This window comes from Seriola dumerili, unplaced genomic scaffold (assembly GCF_002260705.1).
Source record: "Seriola dumerili isolate Sdu_G_001 unplaced genomic scaffold, Sdu_1.0 BDQW01000113.1, whole genome shotgun sequence".
In the NCBI taxonomy this organism is placed as follows: domain Eukaryota; kingdom Metazoa; phylum Chordata; class Actinopteri; order Carangiformes; family Carangidae; genus Seriola; species Seriola dumerili.
The window spans coordinates 679,842-700,346 of NW_019174368.1; the positions used below are offsets into that span (position 1 = coordinate 679,842).

Genomic DNA, 20,505 nt, shown 5'->3' on the forward strand with positions numbered 1-20,505 from the left:
AATGTTAATGTAGCTCCGTGTCTGATGAATATGAAAATAGCCAATGCTGACACATTCACCCCTTAAACTTTATAAGGTCAATATTTGTCAATGTTGAGATACAACTTGTTCTACTGCCCAAAACAAACAAAAAAAAAAGGAAAAAATTTTGAGCAGTTTTACCTTTACACATATCTTAAATTTGATTTAGGACCAGATATTATTGAAGTGGACACAAATAAAATTCACATTTTAGAGCTTGGTATAAACAAACTGTACTACATACTGTATATATAATTTATCATCTTTGAGGCTGTATTTCTTTGTGTTGTTGGATTGTTTTTATGGTCCTTGTTTTATTTTGGCTGTGCTGTACAAGATGTTTGACATAAGCACACTGAATGAGGCTACTAAGGAATTCAGCAACCATGACAAAATCCTCTTTGGGATAATAAAAACGACTAAAGTCAAGAAAGGGAAAGAGCTGATATTTATCGTAAGTGAAAGGCCCCTTTAAGACTTTCTGACACACTGGTCTTGCTCCGTCTCACCTGTGTCTGGCCAGACTACAGGGGTGCAGATGATGTGGGCATGATGCCAGTACTGCAGTGTTTTCTATCTGTTTGTCTCTCTGTCTCTACTCTCCCACTCCCTCTTTATATCTACTGTCTTTCAATTTCTACATTGATATGCAGTTGTGTATTATACATTGTTGTGTTTACATATTTAGCTCATATCCTCCTGTGTCTATTTCTTTCTAACTGTATATAATACCTCCGGATGCAGTGATCACTGTGATTTATGATTATGTTACATGTGATTGATGAGAATTTCCTGTCAACAACTGGGTTGTATACTTTGTATGCAGACATGATTAGACAGTAATTAAAGTTTGGGAAAGTGTCCTCAGACTTTTGGACCCAACTGTATATACCTGGATCTGTCCATGAAACAGTTTTTGTTTCCCATCCATAGCTTTTCTCCTAATGAGAAAAGCTCAAAAGCATTGCAATTTTGTGCTATTTTGGCACGAGATCAAACTGATAAGTGCTGATCTTAAATTGCTGCAAGGGCAGCAGCTTCGACATGGGTGGATATTTATTCATGTGCCAGCTGGTTATGGATTAACACATTGAAAAACACACTGACTACAAGGAAAGTCAATACCATCGCAGCAAAGTAACATGAGTCTAACCTGACTCTCAGTTGTCCACATACAGTACATCTGCTGTTGCAAGCAATGGTATTAATTATTTAAGGAATTAATAACACTGTTAAGCATTTACTTATGAGCAAAACCAGCTGGCAGGTCACCAGTATGTGCTCTAGACATAATTTATCAAAACAGACTTATTCTAACTGTCAATTTCTCTGAACTGTTGCTGCATTATTTCTCCATCTCCTTTGCACAAAGGCATTGCCACTGATTGGAGATGAACACTGCTGATATATAGATAATATTTTCTTTCCATCAAACCATCATTTGTAAAACTATGTTTAAACTAATGTAGTATTTTGGAGGCTGATGCCACTTTGTGGTGAAGCTGCTACATTTTCACTACCTTTGAAACTGACAAAATAAATGTTTATTTTTAGCCCCCCTGAGGTCAGCAAGAAGGGTCTTCAGTTCCCAACTTGCTGGACCTGGCGGCTGCCTTTAACACATTCAACCAACAAATCCTCTTGTCCACACTATCTGAAATCTACATCTCTAGTCCAGCACTACTCTGGTTTGAGCCCTACCTCACAGGGTTAACAAACTTTTCCACTGGATTACCACAGGGATCTGTGCTTATGATTTCTGTTAGCAATAGACCTCACCTCCCTTCATCCTATTATACACTAGCATGGTTTGTCTAACCGCCGCTATGCTGATGACACCCAACTTTATCTGTCATTTGTGACAGACAACTCTAGATCTCAGCCTGCCTCAAAATGAATGAGAAAGTGCTATCTTTAACTCAGTCTCTATAAGTCTGAACTCTGAAACTCTGAAAGTGTACAAGAAACCTGGGCATTGGGATTGATGATGAACTTTTACAGAGCATTTAGCATCTGTCACTTGGTCGTGCCGCCTTGCATGATATAACGTGATAAAGATGCGGTTTTATCTGACTGAATATGCTGCCAACTCTTTGTGCAGGTGCTTGCCATCTCTTGTCTTGATTACTTTAATGCCTTTCTGGCAGGGCTGCCAGAACGCACAATAACTTTTGCAAGTGGCTCAAAGTGCTGCATCACGTCTGGCCCTCAACCAGCCAATGACAGCTCATGGCACCCCAGCCTATCTGTATATGAAAAATAACTATGGGAAGTCTTGGTCTAAACTCTTCTATTGTTTGGTTCAGTGGTTGTAAGTTATCAGATTTGATTTGGATTGAGAATCAAGATTTTGGATTCCTTCTCTCATCAAAAGTCACTTGAAGACCCATCTTATGAGAGTATATTCACCTCGTATGCTCTTTCTCTCTGTCGCTCTCTCTTGATTCTCTGGCTCTTTCTCAAAAGTTGTAATTTGCCGGGCTCTTATATGTTGCTTCATACACCTGCAAGCCTTGCGTCAGGTGGAAAGTGAGTGTTTAGGTAATTATTCTTGGAGGCTTCTCTGTGATGTACTGTAGCTCCAATTGTGCCTCATTTATACATCTGTTTGAATAACAGCATCTCCCAAATGAATAGACACAGAAACTCACACTTAAATGCTCTTAAAGGGAGGAAGTTTCAACAGTGTATGGAAGTGAACTGCTGTATTGTTAGCTTCGAATGAAACACTTGCTTTGTGTATTTATTCAGCTAGTGTTGAAGGAAAACACAAATGAAATAGGAAACACAGAGGAGTCTATCAGTGTCCAGTGTCAGTGATGCATTTGCTGTGATACATCATATTTGCAGGACGGATGGTCTGTGGGAGTATTTGCTGTAAAGCCTCGCGGGGACAAATCACTTAAAACAATTTGTGGCAGAGTAACACTTTGCTGCCCCCGAGGGACAGGCATTTCAGTCTGGTAAAACCTGATTTATTTTCAGAGCCTCAGTCTGATTGCTTAATGCAGTTACCATGGTTACCACTTCGTGTGCTCAGGCAGCAGTGATGTGCTTTGGAATTTCTCTATCTGCCTAACCCCAGCGTTTGATTTTTTTTGTACCTTTTCGTCTCTGCGGCAGAGACGGTTGTTCTGCGAAGGCTTTTCAATTTGTGTTGAAATGAGAACATGTCAGTGTGTCTGTGGCCGACATGAGCGGGAATGATGGTCCATCTGTTTCTTCCATCTGATTTGAAATATTCATACCTCCGTCTCAGCTGGACTCATCTCCATTTTGATACAAAATAATCTGCTTTAAAGTGTAGGATATGCTGAAAGATAAGGAATTATGTGAATTTTGTAATCAGAAATCAGGGTAAAAGCAAGTGTACAGATCATAGAGAAGCATGGACTTAGATACAGAAGTTGGTTCTCCTGTTTTATGCCTCACCTGAGTGAGATAAAACTAAACCGTTTGGCTTTTTGTGTGGGTTTTAGACTATTCCAAAAATATTATTGCCAATCTGTCTGTCTCTTACCATCTGGTGATCACGGCGCTCATAAAGCTTACCAGCCATATCACATCTTTGCTTTATCACTTCCTTTGGTAACACTGAAAGGTTGCCTGTATCTATTCTTAACAAGCTTTGGAATAAAACATCTGATATAGTGATTCATTTTTCTGTTTCCCTGAAGCTTTTCACTGCCTGTCTGGCAAGCTACAGATGCTAAATGCAGCTTTACAGTTCACCAGAAGTTTTCCTCAATGTAAAGTGAAAAATTTCCACACACAGTGACGTTTCACATAATGATTTTCACCTTACTAATTATAGATTCTAGGTGAAATACTGATGAGTCATCCCTCTTGATAGCCAGATCTTAGGTTAAATTATATACAGAGGAGGAAGTGACATTAATGATACTCCATTACAATTAAAAGTCCTGCATTCACCTACAGAAAAGTTGTCAGTAAAATTAGGTTGTGAATACTAATGCTCTTTGGTGGAAAGGTTAACGACTCATAGATAAGGGGCCCTCAGGAGACGATGCTTTTTTGTAAGGGGTCACAAACCAAACCACTAGTTTTATCTATAATAAGCGTGGGAATGACAGATGTGCAATTGCTGTTATTTTTAATAGTTGCATAATATTTCTACCACCTTGTTTGTCTGTGTAATCCTTTAAAGGGAAACTCTGGCAGTTTTACGCAGCGCAGCTGTTACAGGTTGTATAAAGTTCTATAAAGTTATTTGTGGCTCCTGTGGTAGCTGTGTGAAGCCCTATGAATGTATTCAAGTGCTGAGTAACTGTGGGTTGTGTCTGTAGATAACAAGTTTGAAAATGTAAAAAAACACCTGTGCATGGAGTTTGAAAGAAGTTAGTTTGCCAGACCTCAGTAGCGTGCTGCTCACCTCTTTATGAGGCTAGTGGCTTGAGGCTACATTAGCTGCTGTCGGCGGTTGAGTTGCATTGTGGGTGATGTAGGTGGCAGGTTTTTGGCAAGAAATAACAATGTGTGGAATAGAAAAGATGGTGTCCCTGGTTGTGCTGCATTGATTATCTTCTAACACTGTGAGTGGGACAGTGTTGGAGGAGTGCTAAACTCATGGCATACACTTTTAATGAATGTATTTACTTCAGAAATCATCTAACTTAACACAATTAAAAAGCAAAACATAATGGACGTGTCATAATTTCAAGCACTTTAACTTTAACTCTGAATTCAGACATGTTTCTGAATATTAATTTGAAACTATTTTCAATGACTATCAATGTTCAGTCCGCAGATCTCAGAAGTTCAACTAATATTTTGCTTACAAGATAAACATATAATTATGGGGGCTTTGGTAAAAGTGGGCTTTGGTTATAATTTAGTATTACTTTTTCCTTCTGATATGATGTTTGACATGCTCAGAATTCATGTTTAGTGATCATTCTGGCAATAAATTCATGCTGAAACATAAAGAAAATAATCTCTACCAGAATCTATCAGTCATTTTCAGTATCTTGTAAACATCGTTCTTCTCCTCCACCCTTCCTCCTCTTCTTCTGTCTCTCTTTTCGCAGACCATGCAAGCGGCGCGATGCCCGACAGATGAGCTGTCGCTGACTAATTGTGCCGTGGTGAGCGAGAAGGATCTGCAGTCAGGACAGTGAGTAGTCATTATCGCCCATCCATTGTTGGGTTTGTCAATAACAGCGAATAAACGAGGGCATCTCTCATTTTCTCATCTATTCAAACACCCATCTATCCACCCACCTGATTAGCCATCATTTATCCAGAAGGTCACAGTCAATAAAGGCTTTCAGCATGTGATTATTTTGCTTTGCATTGTAATAATGATAATTAAAGCTGTAGGAATATGCTGTAAAAAAAAAAAACAGATAGGCAATGACAGAATATGAATACATTAAATGTCTATTGCAGAAAAAAAAATGCAGACCATGTAAAGTAGTATAAAATGGGTTTGATATAATGAAAATCTCAAGGATGATAACTTAAATCAGTGTTGTGGGAAGTCTTTCGCCTGTCATATGTTTACTGTAAACCAGGGGTTGTTATCCATATGGGTCAAACAGACACTTTAAAAAGCAAAAACCTTACTGTGGATATCCATGTTATCACACCTTATCAGTAACTATGTACTTCCCACTTTCGACTTACCACATTCAGCAATAAACAAATGCAGCACAAGTCTGATGTATTGGCATCACCTTGTACTGAAGATTCAGACAGTTATTGCTGTCATGTGGGTGGACTGACAAGGAATATGCTTTTGTGCAGCTTTTGTAATAATTGTTAATCTCAGTGATTAAGTGGGAAGTTACACATACCATTGTTTTCTTATTTTCTGGAGTCAGTTAGTCTCTGTGAAATAAAATCTTCTCCAGTGGGTTTTGAGGCATGATAAACATTCAGACACTTCAGATCTCATTGTGTGTCATTGTATGGATTATGATACACATACTAGGGTCGCACCAACATTAGCTGCTGTCGTTTTAAAAATAAGATGAACTATAGATTATCCAAGACAAACGCGAGCACACATTATATACCTGCTTTAAAGTAGCAGCCAACTGACAGGTCTCAAAATAAATGGGTAACCTCAGTTTACTGACATGGCAACTGCAGCCTTGTTTTAATCATTCAGTGCCGCTAAACAGGGGTGTTGGTCTTGCAGTGCTGCCAATAGTTTTTTTTTTTTTTTTAGGTTGAACACCAGTGCTTGCTATTGCAAGTTAAAATTCATCTTATTAAATAAATGCAGCACTTTGTAGTATGCTGGCAGTCCACTGACCTAAAGAAGCTTCTATGGTAGATTACCTACAAGGAAACATGAATCTTTTAAAATGAAGGCGTTAGTAAATATTCAACATATGCAATGTTGTAAAATAATGTCATATACTATTCCTCAGCATCAACATCAGAGGAGCTAAATAAATAAATAAAAATCTCTCTCTATAAAACTCATAAACTCTTTTGATGAGTGTTGTAGGAATGAGGTGGCTCACACGAAGAAGGTGGGCGGTGGTATCTTAGTAACCATCAGACACTAACCAATTACAAGTCATCAGCAATGTATCTATGAAAATTGTGTAATGAGAGAGGATGACAAACCCACCTAGAATTGTGACCCACCTGTGATTCCTTTAGCTCTGTGGACCTTTGTAGTCTTTTTTTGGCCTGCCTTGGTTTTTCAGCAGGTAGCTGCCTACCCACCAGCAAACAGCAGTCAGCAACTGGCTGCTAAAGCTAGCAAAACAGAGCCTGAATATTGACGAGAAACATGATTCCAAATGAATGCTAATGCTGCTCCATGTCTTCAGGATTAAATATACCTTTTTAAGATAACATTATGTCAGTGTTGTGTTTAAGCTAGTTTTGCTGTTCCTAGAAGGCCAAAAAAATTGATAAATGCAACTTCAATCTCTAATCCTAACCCTAATTTTGCTATTGCTACACATTAGCATTGACTGTTGTTTACTTAGCAGTCTAGAAGAAACGATTGAGTTCAGCATCGAACTTCATTCTTTTACGCTAACCAGCAAGTTCCGACTCTTCTCGTCACTTTAAACCTGCCCTGAAGACGCGCCCCTCACAGGCCGTATAACCTCTTGTCTTGTAAACGCAACAATGGCCAGAGCTCTTGTCAAAAAGCAATCGCCACCACCCACTCCTGGGCAGGGAAAACTTTCATCTAAACCCCTTCAGATAAAAGTAAAAGTTGAGGTCAAAGCACTAAGTAGTTTGGATAATCAGGGTCCAACTGTCTCCTCTCTCTGCAGACATGTGACTGTGAAGACGACACCCAACCACAAGTTTGTGTTTACAGTCAAGACCCACCACACTGTGGCACCTGGAACCATCGCCTTCAGCCTGCCACAGGTATACACACACACACACACACACACACAAACACACACACAAACACACACACACACACACTCTCACATTGTTAATTAATTACCAGTTCTCAATGCTCAGTCTTTGCTAATATTTCTCTCCCTTATCTCTGTTATAGAGGAAATGGGCCGGTCTCTCCATCGGCCAGGAGGTGGAAGGTAGGATAGCCTTTATTTAACGGCTGAATCTGATAGTATACGAAACAGAAAATCAAAGCTCTGTTGCTGTGATTGATCGTTCATTAAACCATGCCCCTTTAGTTATTCTAGATAGATACATCAAGCCTTAAGACACATATGTAGTTTACAGTTTACAATGATAACAGTGAAAGATTTACTACCAGAAATTCTTAGTTATTTTGAAACAGTGGATGCTTTGTTTCAGTCAGACGTAGACAAAAGCAGCTTTTCATTTCTGCGTGGCAGCCATTGATTTTGTGAGCCGATCAGCTGTAGCTAGCTAGTTGATTAAGCTAATATTAGCTCCATGAGCTGGTTGAAAACACTCCACTGTTCTCTCTTTTTATTAATATATAGAAAAGATATTAAAACAAGGACCCTGTACATTAGTCATAAATGTACTTGATGGCTGCATACATGATATTGTAAAAGACTAATAAAGCTGCATGTCTCAGGTAAGAACTTAGCTGTTGATCCATGAAGAAGACATGGAAATATAGCTGTTTGTGTGGTTGGTTGGTTGGTTGGTTGGTAATATATATATATTGTATATATATAATCTGAAATTCCACAATCTAATGTAGTTAATTACATACAGTCTTTGTCTTATTTCTGAAATAATCAATAACTACTGAAAGATTGTTAGCCAGCCAGACATGCTAATGAACGCAGCTTAAGCAAATAAAAGTACTTTTATCAGTTTTGCTCTTACTAATGCTGCCCTACTGTAGTGCCACTTCCGCATGTGAGAGGCTTTACATGGGTCGTCATGATTGCAACAGGAAGCTATGACTGGACAGTGGCTGGACAAATCAATAACTGTTTGTGTTTGAATGCTGCCTCCTGCTGGAGCAAACATTACTTTTTCCACATTACAATCAGAGCATTATCACTTTCTGTTTATTTCAAAGTAGCTGTTTCCATTGAAAGACTGAATTCTGAACTGTTCAAGTCTAGGCTTAGATGTTGCATTTATGCTCTGATATGTTTTGTGCAGTTGCTTCTTCTTCTCTTTTTGTTAAAAAACACAACAAAGCTTGAAATTCCGGGTGTTGTAGGAGATAAACTTGCCTCCGTCTGTCCCCTCAGTGTCCAACTACAACTTCGACAAGTCCAAGCAGTGCATTGGCGCCATGACAATCGAAATTGACTTCCTGCAAAAGAAGAGTACCGACTCCTCTCCCTATGACTCAGACAGGATGGCCGCCGAATTCATCCAGCAGTTCAACAACCAGGCCTTCTCTGTCACCCAGCAGGTTTATATTCACATGCCTCAAAATAACCAAGCTCACAGACACAAATACACACACATGGCTTTATTCTTTGGTCGCTGATGTTGCTTTGCAGGATTTTTTGACCTTGCTCCTGCTTCTCTGTCTTTCAGCTCGTGTTTACTTTCTGCGACAAGCTGTTTGGCTTGGTGGTGAAGGATATCGAGGCTATGGACGCCAGCATCCTCAAGGGAGAGCCAGCCTCTGGAAAGAAACAGCAGAAGGTACATGACCTCTATACTGAGCCCAATATATCACTGCTCTCAAGCCTTTGTCAGATTTGAGTTTTGCTGAAGTGGCTCAGGGTTATTAACCTCAGTCTGCTCAGACTGTGACTCTATCTCTTTTTTAAATGTCACAAAATGGAAATCTTTGTGCCAGGCTGTAGTCAGGCTGTTACTGATCCCTTTCACCTTTGATTGGATTGTCTCTTTGATTCAGTTCTGCCACCAGTGGGATTTTATTGATTGTTCTGGACACACACATTCACACACATAATTGAGCTCTAATTAATACATAACAGAGTCAGCTTCAAGTTTAATTGCTTTGAAGAAATGGCGCAGGCTGGTATTGATCAATAAATCAGGACAAAGGTATTTGACATATTACAGTGGCGCATTGTTAAATGATGTATCGTATGTATATCACACACTACTGCTGTTTAATGGTGTGAATAATTAATTTCACATTTGAATATTATCTTGATCCTTATACAGCACATCCACACATCTACCAACTATAGGTACATACAAGTGCAAAAGTGCAAACATGAAGGGAATGCACTCGAAATCCATAAATGCAACAAGTGCTACAACAAACATTCAGTATTTGTATCTCAATGCAAATATTACGGGTACAAATACACTTGAAATGAGACAATGCAACACATGCTAAAACACACACAAAAGTCAAACTACAAACTTTAAGAGAAATTTGCTCCCAATCCTGAAACGTTGACAATAACAAAACACATATACAGGTGAAAGTATACATGTTAAGAGAAATGAAGAGAAAAAAGCAAATACCACAACACACAAGCTGCTAGATACACTAGATAATGAAAAGGCAACGAGATGAAGTGATAAACAAAAGATCCACAAGGTCAGAGCTGTCATCACCACATTATCATACGTGTATTATTAACACAATATCGTTATTTCATTTTTAAAAAATGTGACGTTTATGATCAACACCTGTACATTGCATCACCCTTATTCTGTTTTTCTGTCTCAGTATTTGTGCTTTTGCTCTTGTGTATATTTTACATCAATGTTCTAAATGAGAGTCCTCACCCAGCTGATGTTTTAATCAGGAGATGGAGTGAGATGTTTCTACCTCATCGGAACATCTAAGGAAAAGATGCGTTCATGTGTTTGACTAACACATGAATATCAGTATCGGTTTGATATTGTTATTGTTCGCTTGAGGTAAATAAAGGAAGCTAATGGGCTGAATGGACTGACTGTGACTCTGTTTTCTCTGACAGATCGACAATGGGCTGATGGTGGGCAACAGCCAGGTGATTTTTGAGAAGGCAGAGAGTTCTTCCCTCACACTTGTCGGTATGTTCCTTCTTTCTCCCCACAGGAAGCTGATGTTTCCCAACACTTTATTGAGTCCAGCTCCAGGCTAAGAGCAGGGAAATGAGTCATTAAATCGCAGGGTAAATATAGCCAGAATCACCTTTTGCATTATTTTATAAATGTAACATGGACGGTTTAAAAAGCTGGATTTCATGTTGCACAACCATTAAACTCATGTAACAGTCCTTCGTCTATTTTTGCTCCACAAGATGGCAGTAAGAGGACATCACAGTTTTCTCTTACAAACACATGTTTTCTGAATCTCCCTGTCTGAGCAGCAAAGACTGACCTGTTGACCAAACTTGGTTTTTAATTCATTACTGACTTGCATCTTATACTGTATATCTAAATCAAACCCTGAAGACACAAACATCCTATAAACATGGTTTACCTGCAGAGCCTTTTACAGATATCTTACTCTTTTCCCTCATGTAGTCACTGGCTTTAAAATTTATTTCCGAGATGTGCAGGCTAAGCTGTTCCCCTCTGTGTTTTCACAGGTAAGGCAAAGACCAAGGAGGCTCGACAGACAATCATCAACCCAGACTGGAACTTTGAGAAGATGGGAATCGGAGGTCTGGACAAGGAATTCTCTGACATTTTCCGCAGAGCCTTTGCTTCCCGAGTCTTCCCTCCGGATATTGTGGAGCAGATGGGTGAGAAACCTTGTCTCTATCTTCACTCCCTTTTTGTCATGTTTTATATTTTATCATGCAAAATTACATAGGGTTTTTTATTGTCCTCTATGTCCACCATCCTAATTAGACGATTGTGAGACAATTTGTCTCTATTTTTAAATGTATTTATGAGATTTAAGATTTTTCTGTCCTCTGTAGACATATATTCAATGCAGGTACTTTCACTTAAAGGTCCCATATTGTAACAACAAGTCGGTGAGCCAATCAGAAGAGAAGCTCGGAGCCTCCTCTCCTCTGATTGGCTCACCGACCTGTTGTTACTAGAGCTCCAGAGAGAAGCCTGAGAGCGGAGATGTAAAACTACATTGAGATGGTTTTTGGTTGTTAAAACTTCTTATGGGTCAAGACTTCAAATAAAACACAGGAGAAAACCTTTAAATGTTTAAAGTTAATTATAGCAAGAAATGTATTTTATAGATCAGACATTATTTGGATTGCAAGTAATTTTCTGTAATGTTATTCCCTGCAGTAGCAAAATCTAATATGCAGTAAAACCATGGAGGAAACACACAGACACACACACATGCACACACACACACAGAAACAATAACATACAATAGTTTTTCATTGGTTTTATGATTCATTTTATTAATCCAGCTTCTTCTCCCTCTGGCTCTGAGCAAATAAAACTATTTTATAACACTAATTTATCTTTTTTCTTCCCACTGTCTTTTCCTCTCTTCTCCTCCCTCATCCATGCTCTGTCCTCTGACTTCTTCCTTTATTTCTTCCATCCCTCCTTCCTGATTCTTCTTCCTTCTTCGACCTTCCACTTTTTTTCCTTCTTCCTCTCTTCCTCTTCCCTCCCGGGTTTCTTTGTTCCAGGGTGTAAGCACGTGAAGGGCATCCTGCTGTTTGGACCTCCGGGCTGTGGTAAAACACTGATGGCCCGACAGATTGGGAAGATGCTCAACGCCCGTGAGCCGAAGGTCGTCAATGGGCCAGAGATCCTCAACAAGTATGTGGGAGAGTCTGAGGCCAACATCCGCAAACTGTTCGCCGACGCAGAGGACGAGCAGAAGAGGGTGAGAGAAGCTCAGCGGACGTTTCTATATGTTTGATTTAAAAACCACAAAGCTGAATTGATTGTTTTAAAACTCCTGTCTCCAGCTGGGAGCCAACAGCGGCCTCCACATCATCATCTTTGATGAGCTGGATGCCATCTGCAAGCAGAGAGGCACAGGAGCCAGCAGCACGGGCGTGCACGACACCGTGGTCAACCAGCTTCTGTCTAAGATTGACGGCGTGGAGCAGCTCAACAACATCCTGGTCATCGGTGAGTAGCGTCAGAGAAACTGGAGAAACTTGTTTGATGAAGCAGAGCGTCCAGTTTATTTTATTTTTCAATAATTGTAGTGGCAAATGCCTTTTGTCTCCAAAAAGTGCAATACTGATTTTGGCTAATTATGATTAATATTGAGGTATACACATGAACATTTTCAACATAATTTATTTGTACATACGTGATATCTTACTCCTTTAAGCTCAGTTTCTTCCTGTCCTTCTCTCTCTTTCTCTCCAGGTATGACCAACAGACCTGACCTGATAGACGATGCCCTGATGAGGCCTGGCAGGTTTGAGGTCAAGATGGAAATTAGTAAGTGTTAAGAAAAAAACTCTTTCTTTGTTCAGCTCCCTCTTTGTTCCTCTAGGTAACACTAACAATATCACTGAAAATAATCTTAGCTTCAGGCTCCATAATTAAAGCTCTCTTACAGAATATAGAACTGTCTGTCATATTTATATTTATATGCTGAAATACATCTTCTTTGTTGAGAACACCACACCAGTAAAGCAGCACAGTGTCTTGTGAATAGAGACAAAAAACCTTTCTTTCTTTCTTTCTTTATTCTTTCCTTTCCTAACCTCTTTCCATCTTTTCCCTTTCCTTCCACCCGTCACTTCCGCATCCTCTAACCTCCAGGTCTGCCTGATGAGAAGGGCCGAGTCCAGATCCTGACCATCCACACCAACAAGATGCGAAACTTCAATCTTCTGGCCGGTGACGTCAACATCAAGGAACTGGCAGCTGAGACCAAGAATTACAGCGGTGCAGAGCTGGAGGGGCTGGTCAGGGCCGCTCAGTCCACCGCCATGAACCGCCACATCAAGGTCACTTGGCATTGTCAGACACACAGAGCTTTGCATTAGGATCAGGATGGTTACATCACCCAAAGCATGCTGGGAACTAGGTGGTAAAATTTCAAGAACATATTAAATTCATTAGAGAAAGCAAAAATAATAGAAGTGAATTAAATAGTAATAGTTGACAAAATAATCTTAATATCTTAAATAATAAACTCAAGATTTATATAGCCTATTCACGTTTTCTGGAGCTTTCAACCACATGTCACAGCCTTCATCAGCATGTGAAATTCATTCATCGCATTGAATTGTCATCATGTGACCTATTTACCAACTCTGTGACAAATAAGAACCTCTGATCCCTGATAAAGGGTGTGAGATGAGATGTGGTTAAAAAGCTCCGTAAAAAAAGCAGGTAATGTAATAATGTAACCATAAACATATATACACTTATCAAAATCAGAGATTACAAAGTGCTTCACCAGGATAAAATACAAAACAAACAACAAACACATGCAAACGAATTACTCAAGTTAAAAAATATTACCACTTTGTTATACTTGAAGTACCATCAACATTTTGTGATAGCGGTGCTGTTCTTGCTCTCCTCTAGCCGAAGGCACAAGGCCAAAAAATAAAAAAATACCTCAAGCAATTTCATTTATTTTTATTACATAAAACAATAAATAATGTAAAAATGTATACTTCAGTACCACTGTCATGTATGTCATTGTCTTCTGACTCTGACTTGAAAATGTTCAGGTCGCACAGAGAGACAGTTACTGAGCCGTTAACAGTTGTTTGTGCATATTCCTTCTCCAGGCCACATCTACAGTGGAGGTGGACATGGAGAGGGCAGAGAAGCTGCAGGTCACCAGAGATGACTTCCTGGGCTCCCTCAACAATGACATAAAACCTGTATGTACCAGTTGTTTTTGTTCCTAACTGCAGAGTACAGTACATTCCTGTCATATCAACACTCATGTTTGTTTGTTTTTTCCAGGCCTTTGGTACAAACCAGGAGGATTACGCCAGCTACATCATGAACGGCATCATCAAATGGGGCGACCCGGTCACCCATGTCCTGGATGATGGAGAGCTGCTGGTGCAGCAGACCAAGAACAGTGATCGCACACCACTGGTGGCTGTGTTGTTGGAGGGTGAGAAATCAAAAACTGTACAGTTTTGTAAATTATAAAATACTGTACTGTTTGACTGACATGAGCTTATCTGCACTTAATTACATAAACAACTTCTACTTGACCGCAGTGAATAGCTGCATGCATACTAATACAGACACATGCAGACAGTAACTTGTGCCCCTCCTTTCCTCCTCCACACACACACACACACACACACACACACACACACACAGGTCCACCCCACAGTGGAAAAACAGCTTTGGCAGCTAAGATTGCAGAGGACTCGCAGTTCCCCTTCATTAAGATCTGCTCTCCAGACAAGATGATTGGACACTCAGAGATCTCCAAGTGCCAGGCAATCAAAAAGGTAAGTGCTGGGATGGGTTTTAACCCTCACAGTATGTCAGCAAACAATGAAACATTTACATTCAGAACAACGGCTTATTGAACTGTTCCATCTGTTTGAAATCATTTTTTTATTTAACTGCTCCCTTCCCTTTCAACACTGACTTTGTTTTTCCCGTCCATTAATGTCTTCCTATCTTCACTCTTCCCTCCCTCGTCTGTTTCAGGTCTTCGATGACGCCTATAAGTCGCAGCTCAGCTGTGTGGTGGTGGATGATATCGAGCGTCTGCTGGACTACGTCCCTATTGGTCCTCGCTTCTCCAACTTGGTCCTTCAGGCTCTGCTGGTGCTGCTGAAGAAAGCTCCACCCAAGGTCAGCTTCATAAGACGCCAATACAAATGCTGTTACTATACTGTTGATTCAAGTTGACTCCTAGATATCTCTATCTACACTGTGCCTCTTGACACGCATGAATTATCGACTTATATTACCTTGACAACGGACAATTAACCTTCACTCATCAGGGGAAATGACTGGAGAACGTGTTGCGTTGTGTGTGTTTAGGGTCGGAAGCTCCTCATCATCGGCACCACCAGCAGGAAGGACGTGCTGCAGGAGATGGAGATGTTGGACGCCTTCAGCACCACCATCCACATCCCCAACATCTCCACTGGGGAGCAACTCGTCGACGCCTTAGAGGTTTATACACACACTTATACGCATGAACGCAATCACAGGTGTTCATTACCATCTAGTCAAATGTACACACACGTGGATACTTGAAGGTAAAGATGCTCACAATTGTGCGCCTGTACAAGGACACACAGACGGATGCGATAAATTATACATAGCCATCCTCAAGAGCACATGTTCATGCACACACACACGCAGCCTTGGAAAAAAAGATTGGTGTGTGTGTGTGTGTGTGTGTGTGTGTGTGTGGAAAAACTATTCACAAACGCCACAAAGAAACTGTGAAGTGGCTCAAACATAAGGATGCTTTCACTGGCTCTCTTGCTTTCTTTTCTTTATTTTGGAGGTTTTGAAGTTGTTATTAAAAACCCTCACCTCTCTATGTGTGTTGTTGTTGTTGTTGTTGTTGCAGCTGCTGGGGAGCTTCACAGATAAAGAGCGGGCCAGCATCGCACAACAGCTGAAAGGGAAGCGAGTCTGGATCGGCATCAAGAAGCTCCTCGTGCTCATCGAGATGTCGCTGCAGGTACAGACCGGTCACCAAGGCAGTCGGACTCAATACGACTTCCGTTTCACTTCCATTTGCTTCAATTCAGTATTGACTCAGTCAGAGATATTTCAGTTACAATACCAATCTTGCTTTGGATATGAATGGGATTCTCAGAGTGCGTGTCTGCATGTGAATGCAGGAATATTACAGTCAAAAGCAGTTAAAACTGGTCTGTTGTGTTTGTATCTCACTCTGTACACTTGGTCAGAAAGACACTATAATTACTATTCCACAATAATACCCTTAGTCAGTTATATCTTTGTGCCACCAGAGAACATAAGTACATAAATGCAAACAATATGTCTTTTTCTTTCTTGGTCCTGACAGAATGGTCCTCGGCAGAGAAGACATACTGTATGTGTTAAACATAGGTGTGGCAGAAACAATGCACACCACTACCTCACCTTTATATGAGGGGTTTTAGGGGAGACTGTGAAATCTGTCCAACACCAGATCCAGATCTGTTCAGTCAGGTCAATATTACAGTCTGTACTCAGTAAATCTGATCCACACTGGAGCTGTTCCGGCACCAGGTCATGAAAATCTTTTTTCACTTGAACGTCGTCGTATTTTCTTGCTGTGAATTCAAGAAGAAGATTCGTACCACTTTCAAGTCTATACAATAAGAAGCAGCTGATTAGCTTAGCTTAGCACAAAGAGAAAAACAGCTAGCTTGGCTTCGTCCTAAGGTAACAGTGTCTCCCTACCAGCACCTCTGAAGCCGAATTCAGACTGACTTCAGCCCTGCAGCTGAACGGACTGTACGAACATGAATGTGAGGAATGCAGTAATTTTGAACATTTCACAACAGTCTGCCTTCATCTCAAAGAAAGAACTGACGGCCTTTGATCATGTCACTGTCCAGCGAGAGTATTGAGCCACTACAGTACAGGAGACCTCCATGTTGGCACCAACTGTAGTTGTGGGGAGATTTCTGGCGTGACTGTGGGCCCAACATTGACTTTTGCCTGTTATTGTTACCACCGTTTGTTTCTACTGTCAACAGGCTGTTCAGTCTCTCTCTCCTTCTGCTCCCTTTTTCTGTTTCTAGATGGACCACGATTACAGAGTGACCAAATTCCTGTCTCTGCTCAGAGACGAGGGGGCGTGAGTACAACCGCTTCACCAATTAACTGTCATTTCATTTTCATGGCTTGTAGGCGGCCTCTGTCAGCTTAAACCCTCTTCCTTTACTCTCTCATATTCTTCGCATTTTATGTTTCTCCATTAACCTGTCAGCTCGTTTTCTTTTACACCATCAGGAGTTAAACACGGCTCTGTAATGACACATAAAAAAAAAAAGATAAAGAAAAAAAAGATTGATTTTGAAGGCTGCAATCTTGTATTTCCACGGCACACACTCACAGAAAGGGGATGTTCCCACTTTCCTAAGAGTGCGGAAGAATAGCAAACAATCAGTGACCTCTTCTCATCAACTACTGACCTTAACGGCTTTATTCTGCAATCACCAGGTTGAATGAAGGAGATCAAATCAGAATTTAAGGTTTCCGTCTCTCTCGCTGTGCTACCGGTAAGGTCAACAGCAATGCAATGAATGAGCTTAGTGCCCGAAGGTTAGGATAACAACATCTGTAGCTTGCCAGTTAGCTCTTAGATTAGCATTTACACCTTTATTTTCCCCTACTTCTGGCTTATAGGATTTTGATTGCAGTAGCAGCTTCACGTAAACACCCTTTGTTCTGTTGTAGTGTGTATAGTGAGCTATATAGTATATGGTATAGTATAGTATATTTTCATTGTGCACAATTCACGCTTCTCTCGTTTTAAAGCTAAAAAGCACGACCATCAAACGTAGTATAAACCTGCCCCTGCACTTCCCATTATCATTATCAATCATAATCTTTTTAGCCAAATATTTTATCTAATTGATCTAACATGTCATGCAAGCACTGAAAGCTTCCCCTCCATCTTTATGTTACAGTCCAAGGCAATCTTATGACCCACAGCATTATACGTCACGTGTATTCATTTCTGAACCATGTAGTAATGTAGTATGTGATTCTAAGATTTCCTTTAGCATGTTTTGCTTTTATAGCTCAAATGTAATTTTCACTGCTGCTCCTGGAGGTGTCCGGAGTGGTGGTGTTGGGGGGGGGGGGCACTAAATTATTAACGATATTAACGTTAGCTTGCCAATATATGACCTGCCTCACAAAAGGATTAAAAGAGTTAATATAATATAAGGTCAATATAGAGTATCGGACCTGACATTTACAATTAACATGCTGTTTAATAAATATGTAAAGTGGGAAGATTTTAAATTACACATCACAAAAACTCAGTGTACGTATGTTGTGTTTCGGGTGGTGGCGGAGCCTTGGCACAGAAACATCATGGCAACAACATTGTTTAGACTGAATAACCAAGGTAACTGTTGATACTCATTTTACAGATGTGTCCCCCTCCTTTTTGGAATTTGTCCCCAAGTCTCACTCCTTAAAAAAAACAAATGTACCTGACATCCCATACAGAGGATCAGGATTTCAGTGGAGCCAAGAGGACAAAGAGTAAAGGCTCCTTGTGTTGGCTCTCTTCTTGTGTCATAGGCCGTTAAATCCTGCTCATCGCACTTTGTTTTTCTCCAGACACGGCCCAGCGTTGTGCTGGTGTTGTGTGAGTACACTGGAGTTTGTTGGGGGGGGGGGGTTGCTAAGTAGGGCCCCTCTTACATAGGAAGTCTATGCACAGGACACCAAAACAACTTTTGCCTTTCTTCTTCTGCTTCTTCCTTTTTCTAGTGACCGCAGCTTCTATGAGTAGAGGGGCTGAAAGGATGAAGCAATCATTTTGCCATCAACAGGACACCCATGGGACAAAAGGGGGAAGAGGCAAAGAAGAAGAAGAGATCTTCCTCCTGTCACCCACTGATCCCATCCATCTAAAAGAGGAACACACAAGTCCTCTTTATCTCAGCATGTTTCCATAGGCAGTATCACTGTATCACATTCCTCCTACTCATCTTCGTCAACTATTGACATTTTCCCGCAAACTACTGGACGTCCTACTGATACAAATCTGTTATCTGTAACGAAATTGCAATAGATGATTGTAAAAAGTGCTGTTTTGTGCATCAGGCATAGAAATAATTTAAAAAAAAATAAAGAGTCATGTATGTTTTTAGCTATAGTATATTACGTGTATTTGTTGCATATCTCTTGTCTAGCTAAAGGTAGTAATTGATAGTACGATATGTATCCTCACAATCACAACCAGTATAAAAACGATCTAAAAGTGACACAGATCCTGAATCCGTTTGAATATTAAGAATCTACGAGAGGCTTTTAGTGAATATGTAGTGGCTGTAAAAAAAAAAACAAGCTGTTTCATGTGTAAATGTAATCCCTTTAAATATACAATATGTTCATGTTCTGTAAATAGTATATATAGACAAAAGTATATCATGAAAATAATTTAAATGATCAGTCTCAAGTCTATTTGGTACTTTAACAGTATGATTCTTCTTCCCTATTGCTCTGGAGATGTTGACTTTACCAGGTGACTGTAATAGTGAAAGTAAATGTTGGATTGTTTGGATTGTTGGCCTGTCTGTCTGTGTTGTGTACAGTACAGTTCAGTTCAGTCGAGCTAGTGTAGCTTTGGCATCGTCAGTGTTAAGAATTAAAAAATAAAAAATATCTGCACTTTTGACAAAAAAAAAAACAAAAAAAACTTTAGTACTTATCTCAGCGGTTCTTCGTGGGAACTCGAGCTTGTGTTTTGCTCATGTGCATAAATGCTGCATGTGTCCTGTGCATATGTGAGCGTGTGTGTGAGCAGTTGCGAGTGTGCTTTTGAATGTGAGCATGTGTGTGTTTAAGTGTGCGTGTGTGTGTGTGTGTGTGTGTGTGCATCTGAATCCAGGTTTGGACAGTCGGGGGTTAATTTGTGGGGTTTTTTTTTTCTCATGTCACATGTTCAGTGCTTATTGTCCAAAGTTCTTGTTTTGTTCTGACCATTGTTGATATGTGTGTGTGTGTGTGTATGTGCGTATGTAAATATATATCAACATGCAGATGTATTATTGCAATAAAAAAACACGGATGCACAAGAAAAACACACTTCCAGTATCTTGTCTGGTCACATTTATTGATGGATCCATGTGTAGGTGTAGAATATTCACTCTCCCTTTAGCTCAGTTTTTTGTCTCTACCAACTTTTTTAACCCATATCCAAAAGTAATATTTGTACATATAATGAATTTCCATATATGATATCCTGTATATGTACATATAAAACAAAAACATATGTAAAAATTATTCTTTTTTAATTTTCAACTCTGCTGCAGTGCTGCACAGTGCACTTGCAAATGTGTGAAGTTGATTCAGTGATGTGTCCAGCTACAAATAAGCACTGAACGTTGTGCTGATAATGAGGTGGATGCATTGTAAGGACTGTGATGTCATGTTTTGCTTTATATAGTGAAGCATTTTGTGTTAAGAGGTAAGAAGATTTTTGCACACTGAAACCATAGCAGCTAAATGCTCCATTATGTTCACAGGCTAGTCTGTAACTGTGTGTGCCTGCTGTTT

At 40.0% G+C, this 20,505-nt stretch overlaps 1 protein-coding gene across 2 annotated transcripts in view; it reads left to right on the forward strand.

Moving 5' to 3' along the window:
• The window catches only part of LOC111223780 (vesicle-fusing ATPase), a 38,098-nt gene extending 18,119 nt beyond the window's left edge, over nt 1-19,979 (forward strand). For both annotated transcript variants that reach the window (XM_022748048.1, XM_022748047.1), the window contains 19 exons: nt 5,070-5,155; nt 7,290-7,389; nt 7,526-7,565; nt 8,676-8,842; nt 8,971-9,081; nt 10,344-10,419; nt 10,941-11,096; nt 11,964-12,163; nt 12,249-12,414; nt 12,661-12,735; nt 13,063-13,250; nt 14,046-14,141; nt 14,227-14,383; nt 14,599-14,732; nt 14,938-15,084; nt 15,277-15,411; nt 15,818-15,931; nt 17,007-17,062; nt 18,715-19,979. In XM_022748048.1, the coding sequence (XP_022603769.1) occupies nt 5,070-5,155; nt 7,290-7,389; nt 7,526-7,565; nt 8,676-8,842; nt 8,971-9,081; nt 10,344-10,419; nt 10,941-11,096; nt 11,964-12,163; nt 12,249-12,414; nt 12,661-12,735; nt 13,063-13,250; nt 14,046-14,141; nt 14,227-14,383; nt 14,599-14,732; nt 14,938-15,084; nt 15,277-15,411; nt 15,818-15,931; nt 17,007-17,062; nt 18,715-18,736 (2,226 nt within the window). In that variant the 3' untranslated portion in view covers nt 18,737-19,979. The remainder of the gene's footprint in view (nt 1-5,069; nt 5,156-7,289; nt 7,390-7,525; nt 7,566-8,675; nt 8,843-8,970; nt 9,082-10,343; nt 10,420-10,940; nt 11,097-11,963; nt 12,164-12,248; nt 12,415-12,660; nt 12,736-13,062; nt 13,251-14,045; nt 14,142-14,226; nt 14,384-14,598; nt 14,733-14,937; nt 15,085-15,276; nt 15,412-15,817; nt 15,932-17,006; nt 17,063-18,714) is intronic.
• The last annotated feature ends 526 nt before the right edge of the window (nt 19,980-20,505 follow it).